We start from the raw sequence: 14,818 nt of genomic DNA, 5'->3' as shown, positions 1-14,818 counted from the left end.
ATTTGAATGGATTTAAATGAACCATTGAATGAATCTTGAATAATCATTGTACACTTCCTATTTCTTTTTTTCAATGAAATTATACTTGGGGTTTCCTGTAGCATAAAATCAATTTATCCTACAAACAAGACTAATGTGCAAACACATTTTGTATCCCTAATTACTCCTTAATTAACCAGTTTGAATTGTCAGATAATAAGAATATTTTGATCCAATATATTTATTCCAAATGATTTTTGCAAATACATTGTATAAAGATTAATGATATCTAACTTCAGTAACCAAAACCCATGATAAACAAACACAGATAAACCATCTTTTTTTTAACAACTGAATCATTAACAATATATATTGTTTTAAATTGATTATAAATTATTTATATTATACATGAGAAACTTATTAAAACAAACTTCATAAACAACAATAATGTCATTTTTCATTCCAAAAAACAAATTTTTGCTCTTATAATTCTAAAAAAGAAAGGACAATCTTGTAATTTTACATGAAACATCTTCCTCATGACTGACTTTGTTGCAATGTGTTCTTATACTCTGATATGCATTTTGACGTTTGCATATTAAAGATATTCAATTAACTTTTATGCTTCTGATTTGAACAGGTTCTTATAAAAACAGAGATTTGCTGTCCAAATCCTGTGATATCATGTTGCCCACAAGATTTCATAAAGAAATTTTAATTACAAATTAAAATCTCAACATCTAAAAATAAACAAAACTATTTAAATAATACCTGCAATACACCACCAAGAAATCATTTGGTTTTTTTATGTTTATTTGCATCATATTTGTACTATCAAAAACAAAAAAGAAGTATAGTCAATACCATCACCACCCTTCTTTCTGTGTCTTCTTTGAAATACTTTGATGTAAATTCTTGAACTGCATTGTTTATAAATCTATATTTTAAAAGATAAGTTTCACACTTTTTAAACCATATCTAAAAAAATTCTAAAAATGATCCAAAAAATTAAAACAAGGAATTGTAAATTTAAGAATATACTATTCCTTGATGTCAGTTAGTAAAAAGTAATTAAAAAAATTATGATAGTGATGAAGGCTAATTTGATAGATAATACAATCATTAAATATCTGGTATTATATTTCTTTTATTTGAATAAATGAATTCAATACTTCTTTAAACACATAAATTAACATGGTGTTTTGTTTGCAAATCTATAAAAAAAATCAACCACAAGAAAAGTCCCAGTTTAAAGTTTTAAGATTTTTTTAGTGGGTTAATTGGGATAGTTTACCATTGTGACATGAATAGTAGTTAGTTATATCAGAAAATGATCATGTTTTGTGAAATTTCAAGCCCTTGAGCAAAAAGTGCACATATAATTTGGAAAAGAGGTGAGGATGAATGAATATTTATGTGAAAAAAATGTACAAAGATTGTTATTTAGATGCATTTGTAACATAGTATAGCTATTTGCAGAATATTACTAGTCTCACAACAAAAATAGCATTGTAGTAGATAACTCAAGTGCTCCTTGTGTCAATGTATATTTGTTCCTCATAATTGAAGTTTCTCTGAAAATTTATAATAAACAATGCAATAATACATCTGTTCCTGTTTGAACAAATATCCCATACCCTTTATTTAGTAGGAACAAATATCGTAATATTTTTTCCAGTGGATATAAATTTCTAGAATATTTCTTCCATTTGAAACTTATATTATATTATAAAGGAATTTCTATTCCATGACACTTAAACAAAAGTTGGGGAAAAAAAATTTTACACCTAGCTAGAAATTTAAAATGAACAGTGGTAAGTAAAGTAACATAGTTTCAAGTACCCTATTTATCCGTGTATAGTACACGGTTGTGTATAATACGCACCCCTTTTCATCCCTCCAAAATCGTGAGAAAAAAAAAGTTAAAAAAAAAATGAAAAAAAAAAACGAAAAAAGTAAAAAAAAAAAAAAAATAATAGAAAGGGAAAAATTAAAATTAAAAACAAATTTGTTCAATCAATTAATTTTAAAGTCACAAACAATTAAATGGTAAAGCTTTTATCATGTAATTAACATTTATTAATTTTATAAATGGAAGGTTATTAATTAAAGATCCCTTTTGAAATCAATGTTTGTCTAAGCTTGTCCAAGCTGATGCACTGTTCAAATATTATAAAAGAAATAATTAGAATGAAATGGAACAAAAGAAATTAAACTTCAAACATTTTCAAAGTTGATTAGCAGTAATTAAAATTTAATGACTTTTTAATCAGATATTTCCTTTTCATTTATCATGTTGATTAAGAGCACTGCCTGAGGTTATTATATTGAACACCTGTCAAAAGTTGACAAGATTTATTCAATTGCTACACACCCATACTTAATCCTTAATTTCATTTTAAGCTCACTCATGCAGGATGTCACACCAGTACTTGTGTATTCAATAAAGAAGGAAAAAAAACTTTTTTTTTAAATTACAAATAAAGAAATAAAATAAAAAACGCCTTGAACATATACAATAATGAAGAAATAAACACTATTAATAAAAAAACAAAAAAAAAACAAAAAAACAAAACCGTCTGTAGTTGTGTATAATACGCACCCCTTCTACCAACTATTTTTTGGCCGTTAAAAAGGTGTACTATACACACATAAAGATGGTATATACACTGGTACATGTAACTTAAGGATTTGGCAAATGCTTATGTATGTGTTAATTTTGAATATAAAGTATTTTTCACTTGAGGACTGATTATTCTTCTGTCAGCTGATCTCTGCATTGTGTTGTCAGATTACAGATTCTGGTTCATTGTTGGTCAGTACTTGATCAGTATTGGAAACTTGGTTAGTATAAAATAGTTACATAATATAACATTATAATTTGCAGATGAATGCTGACAAAACATATTTACAAAATAAAAAATCTTTGACTAGTTACTTGAAAATACTGCTAAAAAGGTGTCATGCATCAATTTAAAGGTCATTTTAATCATGGCTTAATGGATTTACAAATCTATTTTGATGAAAAATTTGTATTTGTTGAATGCCTGTGTAATAATGGGAGGGTTTGTATACAATGAAGATCCTTTGAAAGAATATACATTCAGTCTATTATGTCAATCCTTTCAATTTGTTTCTAGAGAAATAAATTATCTATGTCTTTTAATTTGACATAAGTTATAAATGAACAATTGTTAAATCAAAACAAAAATTAATAATGATGAAAACAACTGTTTGTATGCCATGGCAACATATAGCTTTTGTTGGCAAGGAATAGCGTCACTGACAGACTGGAAAGTCAACCCCCAGATGGGCGTGTTTTTTTAATATTTGAAAAAGTGGGGAAATCCACTTTGATATCCATGCACAGTTTGTACCAAATTTTATTCAATTGCTTCCACAAGTATAAGATACTGATAAAATAGTTACATAATTTCTTTTCATCTGCTTAGATTAGATATCTTATCTTTTCACTAGAAATCATTGTATTTATCTAAAATTAGACTTGATCAACTTCACTTTTTTTTTACATTTATGGGCAAATTATATGTCAAAAGTATGAAGTAGATGATTAAAATGGTGTTTTATATTTGCAAGTTGTTTACATTTATATATGGTTTTGTAAAAATATAATATGCATTTACTTCAGAATTCTGCACAAGCTTAAATTCCAGTTTAATAACATAAATCCAGCTTGGCTGGATAAAATATTGCATATAATTTTCAAACTCTAACCATAAATTATTGTAAAAGTAAATTGTAAATGCATATTACATGCTAAAATCTATACAGCATAAAATTATGAAAATGAAACAAAAATGTCTACAATGTCAGATGTTACTAAAAAGTGTTGTGTTTATAAAAAGTAAAGGGAATATTTGAAAGTAGTGTCTTGTTTCAAAATAATGTAAGATGGCTGACTTAAGATTACTACCTATAGTAGTCTCGGGTCTGACATGAATTTTTTTCTTCTTTTCTTCTTTTTTTGAAATAAGGAACACAAATTTAATTGAAAAATAAATGTTCATGACAGCATTGAATTTCTGCAAAAATGTGAAAAGATATCAGTGGAAAAAAATATGAAAAGAGTAAATAAAATGAATGAATCAAACATACATTTTAGGTTATAAGGCAAATATTGAGTCCAATATTGAATAATGTTAACTCATTGAGGAAATGTTTGAGCAAAAAAAAAAATACAAATAAAATTGTTAAGGAATGTGATTTAAAGTCATACACCATGATTATAATTTGTATTTCATTTGATCCTTTTATATAAAGCTGATAGTCATATGCCAAAGTTTTTATGGCAAACATTTTGCTCAATAATCCTTTTATCTCCTGAACTGTTCTTTAGAAATCAATAGTTTGTTTATTGTTTTCCAGAAGTCAACAATTTGTGCTGTAGTAACTTTTGCATTGCTTTTTCCAGAAGGCAGTGTCTTAATTGCTTCCTTTAAATATTCACCTACCAAACTGTCATTCTCAAAAGGTGAAGAATCTATGTATGGTATCAGGATTTCTTGTAAGCTAAAATGAATTGTACAAAACTAATAAATTTAAAGTCAAAAAGACAATAAAGTACAACTAAAAATTAATTGAAAATGTTGATCTAGCTGTACACAACATTGAGTTTGTTTATCCATTAATGTTCAAGTTCTTTGATTGTTTACTTCAAGTGTTGCATGAATTGTTGTTTTCTCTACATCAAATTATACCAAATATATACATATAAAAAAACATCACATATATAGCACTCTGACAAATCTATAGAGATATTCAAGGCATCCAATAAAAACATTGTTGACAGTTATGTGATGTTAAAAGGAATTTCGTTATAAGGGACATAATAATATTATTAAACAATATTTTGAGGTTAAGGCCCTATTCAATTTTGTTAATATAATTGTGAATTAAAAGTGCTTCTTTGATTTCTGGTTCTTCTCCTGTGCTATGTTGATATAGCCAGAATAATAAAGTTGAATATCTTTCAATATGTTTGCTCAATCTAATTGTTTTAGTCATTTCAGTGGGCATGAACTTGGCAGCTGAAAATGCCAGTTTTATTACACTTGAGTAGTTTGCTCAAAAGTACCTGATTTCTGCCAAATTGTCACTATCGGGGATATCCAATCTCAAAAGGATACATTCGAATGTCAGAACCAGTAAAATATGAATATGTTCCAAAGGCAAACTATTCACTATTCCTTCTATAATTTTAAGTTGATCTGACTTTAGTGGCTGCTTAAAGCTATCTGATAGACTGTCAAACAGATTCTGAAATTATATTAAAATTAGAAGAAATTGAGTCTGTCAAAAATCAGTATTTTGTCTTGCACATTTGCATTAGTGCTTCAAACTTTTTTTCATTTTGTACAAATTTTCATTTGATTTTTAAAATTGATGAATAATGCTGGCTATGATTGGAGGAAGAAATGAGATCAAACTTCATTGTGTTTTAAATCTTAAATATGAAAAATATAATTTGGTCACCAGGGTTTGAAACATTTCAAATCTTATAAAAATCACTGATGAAAATTAGAACTGTGGTCTATAGAACTGCAAATGGATTGTTTTTTTAACTTAATATATGTTGGCCATGTTTGCTTCCAATTGGCTTTTTTTGCTCAGAGATGTTTGAAAAAAGTTTACGATGACACAGACAAAGGATACAAAGGATCAACAAGTGAAACTGCGAGCTACTGCTCACTGATGATACTCCCACCCAAATATGCATTTGGAATATTTAAATAGTTATTTTTAAAATGATGTAAGTGTTCAGTAAACAGGAAGTTTTTGAAGTGACTTCTCTTTTTGAAACTGATGGGTAGAAGTGGTGAGATTTGGAAGAGAAGTTGTTCCCGCGACTAACGCACTGCAGGCGCAACGTTGTATTCTACCTATGGTACCAGTTCCGGAAGTGCAAGAGATAAATCCCTTTAATGACAAGCACATATCTTACAAACAAATAATAATAAAAAACAAAAAATAACACAATGAAACCGACAGTCACGAAAACTGACTGTCAAAGAAGACCAACAACCAACAATACTTAGTTTCTCTAAACACCAAGGGCCACTGGCCATGAACGCTTCAACAGATCAACAGCCAAAGGGATTTTTTATAATTGCCGTCCGACCCTGGTACATTCTTTTTAATGGAATAGCCCTAATGAATTTGTGCAAATTTAGTTTGAAGTTGATGTTACCTCAATTTCATGGCAACTACCTTAGGTAAAAAACTTTAATCTACTAGTTTCACAGTATCACATTTCCACAATCAGTTAACCCTCAAATTGGTGTTTCAATCATAATTCAGTATATAATTTTAAAAGTTCACATCATCCAGAGCATAGTTTCAAGTTGATGTGAACACAACGTCATGGTAAACTACCTTAACAATAATATTTAACCTGATACGGGAGCTTTATGATGTTTAAAACAAAATAAAAAGATTAAGTTTTAAGTATACCTGGTTATATTTGGATTTAGCTTGCTGTTTCTCTTTATGCAATGACAAGGTAACCCACCAAGATAATGTATTCTTACACTTAGTAAACTGCTGTGCCTATAAATAAATATATCTAAACAATGCATCATATGACTACAAGAGTTATTAATAAATAATCTAGAGAGAAGAAGGTACTTTTTAGAGTGGGGTCGGGCAATTAGCCTGATCTAAATTAGAGGTTGTTGTTTGTTCCAGTATATCATATTTGTTTTTAGTATATTGTTTTGTACTTAAATCAGGCAATTAACTTTCTCATTTGAATTGTTTCACATTTTTCATGTCAGGGCCTTTTATGGCCGACAATACGGAAAGGGTTTTTCTCATTGTTGTGCGATGACCTATAATTGCTTACTACCACTTCATTTTAACTCTGGTGGATAGTTGTCTCATGGGCAATCATTCCACACCTTCTCATTCTGAAATTAAATTCGATAAGGCCCTTTTTACAGCTAGAACTTCAAATTAAGATTTATTGATCATAACCAAATAAGTCATAGCTAAAACATGACTAGATAGAAAATTCTTTTATGTCGACAAAAAGATCTTTTAACATTATGTTTGTTTTAATAATTTACATATTCGACATGAGATTTAGTTTGTTGAAGAATGTGCTCTGTTTCCAGACGATTTTGTCAACTTTCACCAAAATCTAGATGTAGATGACAACACTTGACAAAAATAATTTCATATCACTTTTTGTTTATCTTGAAACAATGACTTAATACTTGGGGCCAAATATGACCCTTACCGATGAACTCCTCGCACAATTAAATACTGAATCTAATGCTTTAATAAAACATTGCTTTTTTACTTTTAATTACAGCAAAGAAAAGACAGTTGTATCAAATGAAATGGTAAATATGCCAAAAATTGTGAACATTCACTTACAAGGGCTAAGAAACAATATAAAGCACAAACAAGCCCCTATCTCAATTTGGGCAACATCAGTGATGGTTCCTGAAATTAGCCTATTTTTGCTAAATTATGGTAAATCACCACTATGGCTTTACTTTAGTAAACTCAGTCAAAACATGCAACAAGATTAATACAATATTTACATTTCTATAAAGGCCTGTATTTAGCACATCAAAATTTAAGGGAAAACCATTAGATTTTTGCAGACAAATAATTTCTTCACCTCATGCTAGTCCAACTTATTTATTTTCATTTTGTATTCAATTATTTATTCAAATCTTAAATTATTGTTAGTATGCTTTCTTTTATCATTACATTGATGACTTGACTGGAGTTTTTCAACTGGAGTTTGACAACATTTCTGATTAGTTTGATTTAATAAAAGAAATTGTAAATTGATCTGAATTCCTAATGCACTGCAATATGTGGAGAACACATATATCTAGCTACAGTAAATATTTAAAAGATAGTAATGTTACCTTTGAACTTAAGAATGGATGTTGTATTTTCAGGGTTTTGGACATAAAATCAAAAAGTAAGCTGTCAGGGTTTGACCCGACTGACTTCAAGAAACTGATAGCAATATCCAGCTTGACAAGACTGTCACACAAATCAGAGAATTCTTTTGCTTGCAGTTCACTTTGTATCTGATTCTGAATAGTTGTATTGATTCTTTCCTGAAATGTGAAAATTTATAGAACTGTAAGAAGGAGTAAAATTTTTAATTGATGACATTCAGCAACCTAAATTAAATGTATATTTACAAAATTTATCATTTGAATCATATCTAAACTTACAAGAAATGAAACACTATAACATTTCTATCTGAATTGTTACAAAGAAAAAACTGTTGACACAGAGATATGTCTTGCTTGAGTATAATTTTGATAGTTTAATGCATATGTTGAAATTTAGATGGCAACATTTAAACAATGCAAAAGTTTCAAGTTCAATAGACCATACCCTAGGGAGCAGGTTCAAATAATCTCCATGGAGATGAGATGTGCCAATAGATAAACAACTGCATACCAAGTGTCATTGACCTAATATCAGTTTCCCCCAAAACAAACTTAATCACAAACTTCAGCATGTAAGTGTGCAAAACTTTCAATAGACCATGAGTGAGGGAGCAGGGTAGAATAAATTTCATGGAAAAGAGATATGTCAGTGTTTATGAAATACTCTTCATAAGGTATGCTGGTTAAAAGGAGAGTTAGGCACCCACAAACATTCTGTATGTCCTTGTCCCAATTCAGGAGTCTGCAATTCAGTAGTTGTCTTTTGTTGCTGTATATCATATTTGTTTTTCGTTCATTGTTTTGTACATAAATCTGGCCATAAGTTTTCTCCTTTGAATTGTTTTACATTTGTCATTCCAGGGCCTTTTATAGCTGACTATGGGGTATGGGTTTTGCTTATTATTGAAGGTTATACAGTGATCTGTAGTTGTTAACTTCTATATCATTTGGTCTCTGGCGGAAATATGTCTCATAGGCGATCAAACCTCATCTTCTTTTTATATCAACTCTGCCACATTCTGTATACGCCTGTCCAAAGTCAGAAGCCTTCAATTCGGTGAATGTCTTTTGCTACTGTGTATAACATATTCCTTTTGTATATAAATCAGGCCATTGTTTTTTCATATTTGAATTGTTTTACATTTAGTTATGTCTGGGACTTTTATAGCTTGCTATGGAGTATGGGTTTTGCCCATTGTTGAAGGCCGTATCGCAACCTATCCTCACGGACATCTACATCAACATCATTTGGTCTCTGGTGGATAGTTGACGTATTGGCAATCATACCACATCTCCTTATTTTCTAATAAGACCAAAAGTTTGGGATTCAAAATTTGTTGAATTTTTTGGAAACAACAAAACCCTAAAGACCTTACAGAAGAGCCAAAACATTCAGTATAAGTATTTCTATCTTGTTCATAAAATTTGGAATAAATATGTTCTTTTCAAATCAGTTAAGCAATAGTTACCATGCAGAGCTAAGTAGATATTTCTAAAACATAAACCTTAAACCTGAGACATCAGATGGTTTGATGGACAAATGGTTGTCAAACTAAAAAGTTGTCAGATCAATGGCCTGGACTTTAAAATTATTTTACCAACCTCATTTTCACACGTAGGACTTACTTGTTTAATTCTTTGGGACAATTCATCAAATACCAAAGCATTTGTAGATTCTGTTCTGTATCTAAACATCTCAATCTAAAATAGAGACACAATTACAATGCATATCCAAGAGGCTTTGCTGTTTCACAATACCAATAAGCCAACACACTTTTCAAAGTTGCAGCTTGAATTCATTTCTTCAAGCTAACTGGTAAGTATTGCTAGAAGGCAAGTGTAAGCTAATAGAAATATTCTACCATCCAATTCCAACAAGAAATGATTGTAACAGGATGCTGTTACGAAGTTTCCCAAACGAAGCTCCCATAATTCGTAATTCCCAGGGTCGCTTGACATTGGGCAACGTCCAGTGAAAATTGGTTTGGTCCAGTAAAGTTCTATGCATTAGTGATGCCTGGGGACTAACCTTGTATATCATTCAAATCATCTTGGCATGACAAACCAGAATATATATGGTTTAGGGGTGGGGATCTCGACCATTTACAAGATACTAGAACATTGGGGGTGGGGAGGAACCCCTGGGGACTGGCCCTATACGTCATTCAAATGTTCATTACATGACGAACCAGGAATATATATGGTTTAGGGGTGGGGATCTCGACCATTTACAAGATATTAGAACTTTCTCAAATGGCAGGGGGTCGGGATGACCTCTGGGGACTAACCCTGTATATCATTCAAACCATCTTAGCATGACAAACCAGAATATATATGGTTTAGGAGTGGGGATCTTGACCACTTAGAAGATATTTGAACTTTCTTAAGTGGCAGGGGGTGGGGGTGACCCCTGGGGACTAACCCTGTATAACATTTGATGTGCTTTATTATGACAAACCAGAATATATATGGTTTAGGGGTGGGGATCTCGACCATTTACAAGATATTAGAACTTTCTCAAATGGCAGGGGGTCGGGATGACCCCTGGGGACTAACCCTGTATATCATTCAAACCATCTTCGCATGACAAACCAGAATATATATGGTTTAGGGGTGGGGATCTTGACCATTTACAAGGTATTAGAACTTTCTTAAATGGCAGGGGGTGGGGGTGACCCCTTGGGACGAACCCTGTATTACATTTGATGTGCTTTATCATGACAAACCAGAATATATATGGTTTAGGGGTGGGGATCTCGACCATTTACAAGATATTAGAACTTTCTCAAATGGCAGGGGGTTGGGATGACCCCTGGGGACTAACCCTGTATATCATTCAAACCATCTTAGCATGACAAACCAGAATATATATGGTTTAGGGGTGGGGATCTTGACCACTTAGAAGATATTAGAACTTTCTTAAATGGCAGGGGGTGGGGGTGACCCCTGGGGACTAACCCTGTATTTCATTTGATGTGCTTTATCATGACAAACCAGAATATATATGGTTTAGGGGTGGGGATCTCGACCATTTACAAGATATTAGAACTTTCTCAAATGGCAGGGGGTCGGGATGACCCCTGGGGACTAACCCTGTATATCATTCAAACCATCTTAGCATGACAAACCAGAATATATATGGTTTAGGGGTGGGGATCTTGACCACTTAGCAAGATATTAGAACTTTCTTAAATGGCAGGGGGTGGGGGTGACCCCTGGGGACTAACCCTGTATAACATTTGATGTGCTTTATCATGACAAACCAGAATATATATGGTTTAGGGGTGGGGATCTCGACCATTTACAAGATATTAGAACTTTCTCAAATGGCAGGGGGTCGGGATGACCCCTGGGGACTAACCCTGTATATCATTCAAACCATCTTAGCATGACAAACCAGAATATATATGGTTTAGGGGTGGAGATCTTGACCACTTAGAAGATATAACTTTCTTAAATGGCAGGGGGTGGGGGTGACCCCTGGGGACTAACCCTGTATAACATTTGATGTGCTTTATCATGACAAACCAGAATATATATGGTTTAGGGGTGGGGATCTCGACCATTTACAAGATATTAGAACTTTCTCAAATGGCAGGGGGTCGGGATGACCCCTGGGGACTAATCCTGTATTTCATTTAATGGGCTTTATCATTTAGAACATTTTCAATTAAAAAGATTGTGTCACAAACGGTTTTCAATTTATAATCATTTGAAAATTTTTTAAAATAAAATCCCATAGGGTTCTATAGTAAAACCCTCTTTTCTTTTTGCCCCTCAAAGTACCCCTTTATAAACCCCATTGCACAAACAAAAACCTGATTGCACCACTAGACATGTTAGTCTAACATGTTGTGAAACCCTAAGTTAATCTGACAAGCGGTTTTGGAGAACAGGTGCGGACAAGTTCAAATTTAAAAGCGGCGGAAGAAGAAGAAGAAGAAGAAGAAGAAGAAGAATAATAATAATAATAAGAACTGAGCAAAAACAATAAGTCTTCCCAAACTTCGTTTGGGAGACTTAATAATGAACTTTCTGTTCCACAATATGAAAAAATGAATATCTGCTTATACTAATATGATAAACTGCTGTTTATTAATATATGCAAATTCTTTGTAGATGAGATCTTGAGTTGACCCCAGTTGTGGTAGGGTTCATGTTACTTAAATTTTGAATGAGTTTAATCTTCTATATAAATAGATACTCAACATATTTTCATATTGTCTTTATTGCATGTATATTTTTTTTCAAATCTGAATATGTTTTTGTTGAAAGTTTGTTAGTATGTTTTTTTTTAAAGTTTGTTAGTATAGAATTTTGTATGCCTTGATGAAAATCCTGCAATTGGTTTTTTAAACCGATAAATTGATTTTAATTTTTGATTTGATTTGATTTGATTTAAGTTTTTTGTGAAGCCTTTTGCGTACTGTTTCTATATGTCTTCCTCATTTTGGTCATGGGGTTGTCTTTTTTTAGAGGATGTTCACTACTCCTGTTTTTGACTCTTTTTCAGATATTCAGAATCCTCTAGTTTTATCCATATAGTGCCATTAAAAATTTGGCCCACATACCCCTACTTTTTTTTCCATAATTTTATTACATATAGTTTAAAAATCCATTTTTGAAAATCTTATAAAATGCTATTTATTTTTTCATAGTTTTTGAAAGAAAAAAGGTGCCAATGTTAAATGTATGAAAACACTAGAAAGAATCATTTCCCAATCCAAATTTTCATTTGCATATATCTCAAAAACAAGGACACAGACCTTTCATCCTTATTTCTGCTTTTTAAGTTTAGTTATTTATATAATATAAATTTATAACAGTCCTTTAAAAAGCTTGTTATTTTGAAACAGAGGAGCAAACATCCCTTACTTTTTGTTTCTTATTGACTTTTTTACATTGTGGTATTCTCTTATTTATTTCCAAGATGCACAGAATGTGTTTAACACAATTACAAAATAAATCAGTGATTGAAAACCTCCAATTACCTCTTCAATACCAGTGATGACTGACTTTGAGAAAAGAAATCTGTCCAGCAATTGTCTCTCAAGATTAGCAAAGTCATACTCCACTTTAGTTCCCTGACCAACTTCAAATGAGTAATTACAGTTAGCAAACACCATTGGTAACAGGTCCTTATCTGGATGGTAACTTATCAGATGAGCTGACGAAATGTCCTTCACATGAACTCTTGGCATACTATCAAACCTTCAATTAAAGGAATTCATCACACATTTAACTAGAAAACATATCAGAACACCACTCTGTCCCCCACACCTCTCACTATACCTGAAAAATCCAGTTACTAGTTTATAAAATTAAAATGTCTACAACCAAGTATGCAGATATGTTTAAACACATCAGTAAGTGTAGTGTTCAACTGCAGATGTCCTTGTAATGCTAATGAAAAATTTAAAAAAAATATATCTGAAACTGTGTCACATGGTATAACATGCTGAAATAAGCCTGATAACATACTTCAGGAAGCTGTTATGGAACAAATTATGTACAAACAGACAAGGGTAAAACAGTTTACCTGTGGGCCCTTCTCCCAAGTATAATTAGTTAAAAACAGGTGTATCTTAATGTGAAATGGAAATAAAAAAAAAATCCAATTATCAGCAAAATATAGAAAAATTAAAAAAAACTTTTTTTAAAGTTTGGTCCCTGGATACTATCTTTAGATCATAAGAAAAGGTTCTGTCAAAGTTTTGTACAATTCTATGAAGGTTGGACTAAGTTATTAATGTCTAAATAAAACTTTAAACCACAGACTGAACCTAAATATAGACTATGCAGATGACACTGATGCAGAATGTAGGATCACTAGGTCTCGCTACTGCCACAAAATGTTGCAGGCTCGACAATAAAGGATGAAATGTAAAAAATATATCAAGAAGATAACAATTAATTGGTTGTAAGAGTCTATTGTGTATTTTGGAAACCTTTCAATTATATGCAATTTTTACCATACACATCAAGAGTTTACATTTGAATGTCATTTGTACTGTGTTGTGTCTGTGGGTTTATAGATTGTAAAGTTAAATTTTCAAAATAATGAAAAATGTGCACAAACATATGGACATTGTGATGTTCCTCATTATACAGAATCATGCACATTTCTAGTAATGGATTTACAATAATACATACAATTTATTACTTTTCTGGCAATATTTTCCTAGGAAGCTGTTCTGTCTTTCAAGCAGAAATCTAAGTAACATATAGGCACATAAACCACCATCATCTCTGAGAGTTGGAAGGAGAAATGAAACTGGTGTTCTGCTATCTATTTGCCTTCTTAAATGTTCTTTATTCACTGAGACAAAAGATCCATTAACTGAGCAAGCTGAAATTTAAATATATTAAAGCTTTTGTTAGTTTCTGAAGGTGAACAAACACAACACTAACATTCAGATCAATTCTGAAAGTGGTACTTCAGTAATATAGCTTTTGATTCTTAATACCAGTAGGTTATGTATTTGAAATGAACTGGATTCTGATAACAATAAGCAATGCTTGTTGTAAGGCAATAGGTGCCAGTTTCAACGCATAATTGGAAATAACTATAAATTCAAGTTTTAAACAATTAAGTTTTTTTCATTACTTTAGAATAACCATTAAAAATTCATAAGGGGTTCTGCCATTGCTGCTGTCAGTGTTAAAGTGTAATGTTGACTTTAAAATTGAGTCCATTTATCAGTAAAATACAGAATTTAAAAAAAAAAAAAAAACTTTTTCTTTAGATGCTATTTTTTGGTCTTGAAGATGAGCTTCTGTACAAGTTTCATATAAATCCATGAAGGTTTACGAATTTATCATGTAAATTTTTTTTTTATCCCAGACTTTCTTTAAAGGTTAACTGTAAAAAATAAAGTCCATCTATCAGAAAAATA

At 31.3% G+C, this 14,818-nt stretch overlaps 1 protein-coding gene across 1 annotated transcript in view; it reads right to left on the bottom strand.

Moving 5' to 3' along the window:
- Positions 1 to 204: 204 nt before the first annotated feature.
- LOC127723416 (E3 ubiquitin-protein ligase RNF213-like) overlaps positions 205 to 14,818 on the bottom strand; it is a 135,919-nt gene continuing 121,305 nt past the window's right edge. The window contains exons 66-72 of the mRNA XM_052230074.1: positions 14,076 to 14,271; positions 12,914 to 13,133; positions 9,549 to 9,623; positions 7,884 to 8,081; positions 6,451 to 6,546; positions 5,075 to 5,256; positions 205 to 4,509 (exon numbers count right to left, since the gene is read on the bottom strand). Of these exons, the coding sequence (XP_052086034.1) occupies positions 4,314 to 4,509; positions 5,075 to 5,256; positions 6,451 to 6,546; positions 7,884 to 8,081; positions 9,549 to 9,623; positions 12,914 to 13,133; positions 14,076 to 14,271 (1,163 nt within the window). The 3' untranslated portion in view covers positions 205 to 4,313. The remainder of the gene's footprint in view (positions 4,510 to 5,074; positions 5,257 to 6,450; positions 6,547 to 7,883; positions 8,082 to 9,548; positions 9,624 to 12,913; positions 13,134 to 14,075; positions 14,272 to 14,818) is intronic.

This window comes from Mytilus californianus, unplaced genomic scaffold (genome assembly GCF_021869535.1).
Source record: "Mytilus californianus isolate M0D057914Y unplaced genomic scaffold, xbMytCali1.0.p SCAF_1, whole genome shotgun sequence".
NCBI lineage: Eukaryota > Metazoa > Mollusca > Bivalvia > Mytilida > Mytilidae > Mytilus > Mytilus californianus.
This window is presented reverse-complemented; position numbering and strand designations above follow the sequence as displayed.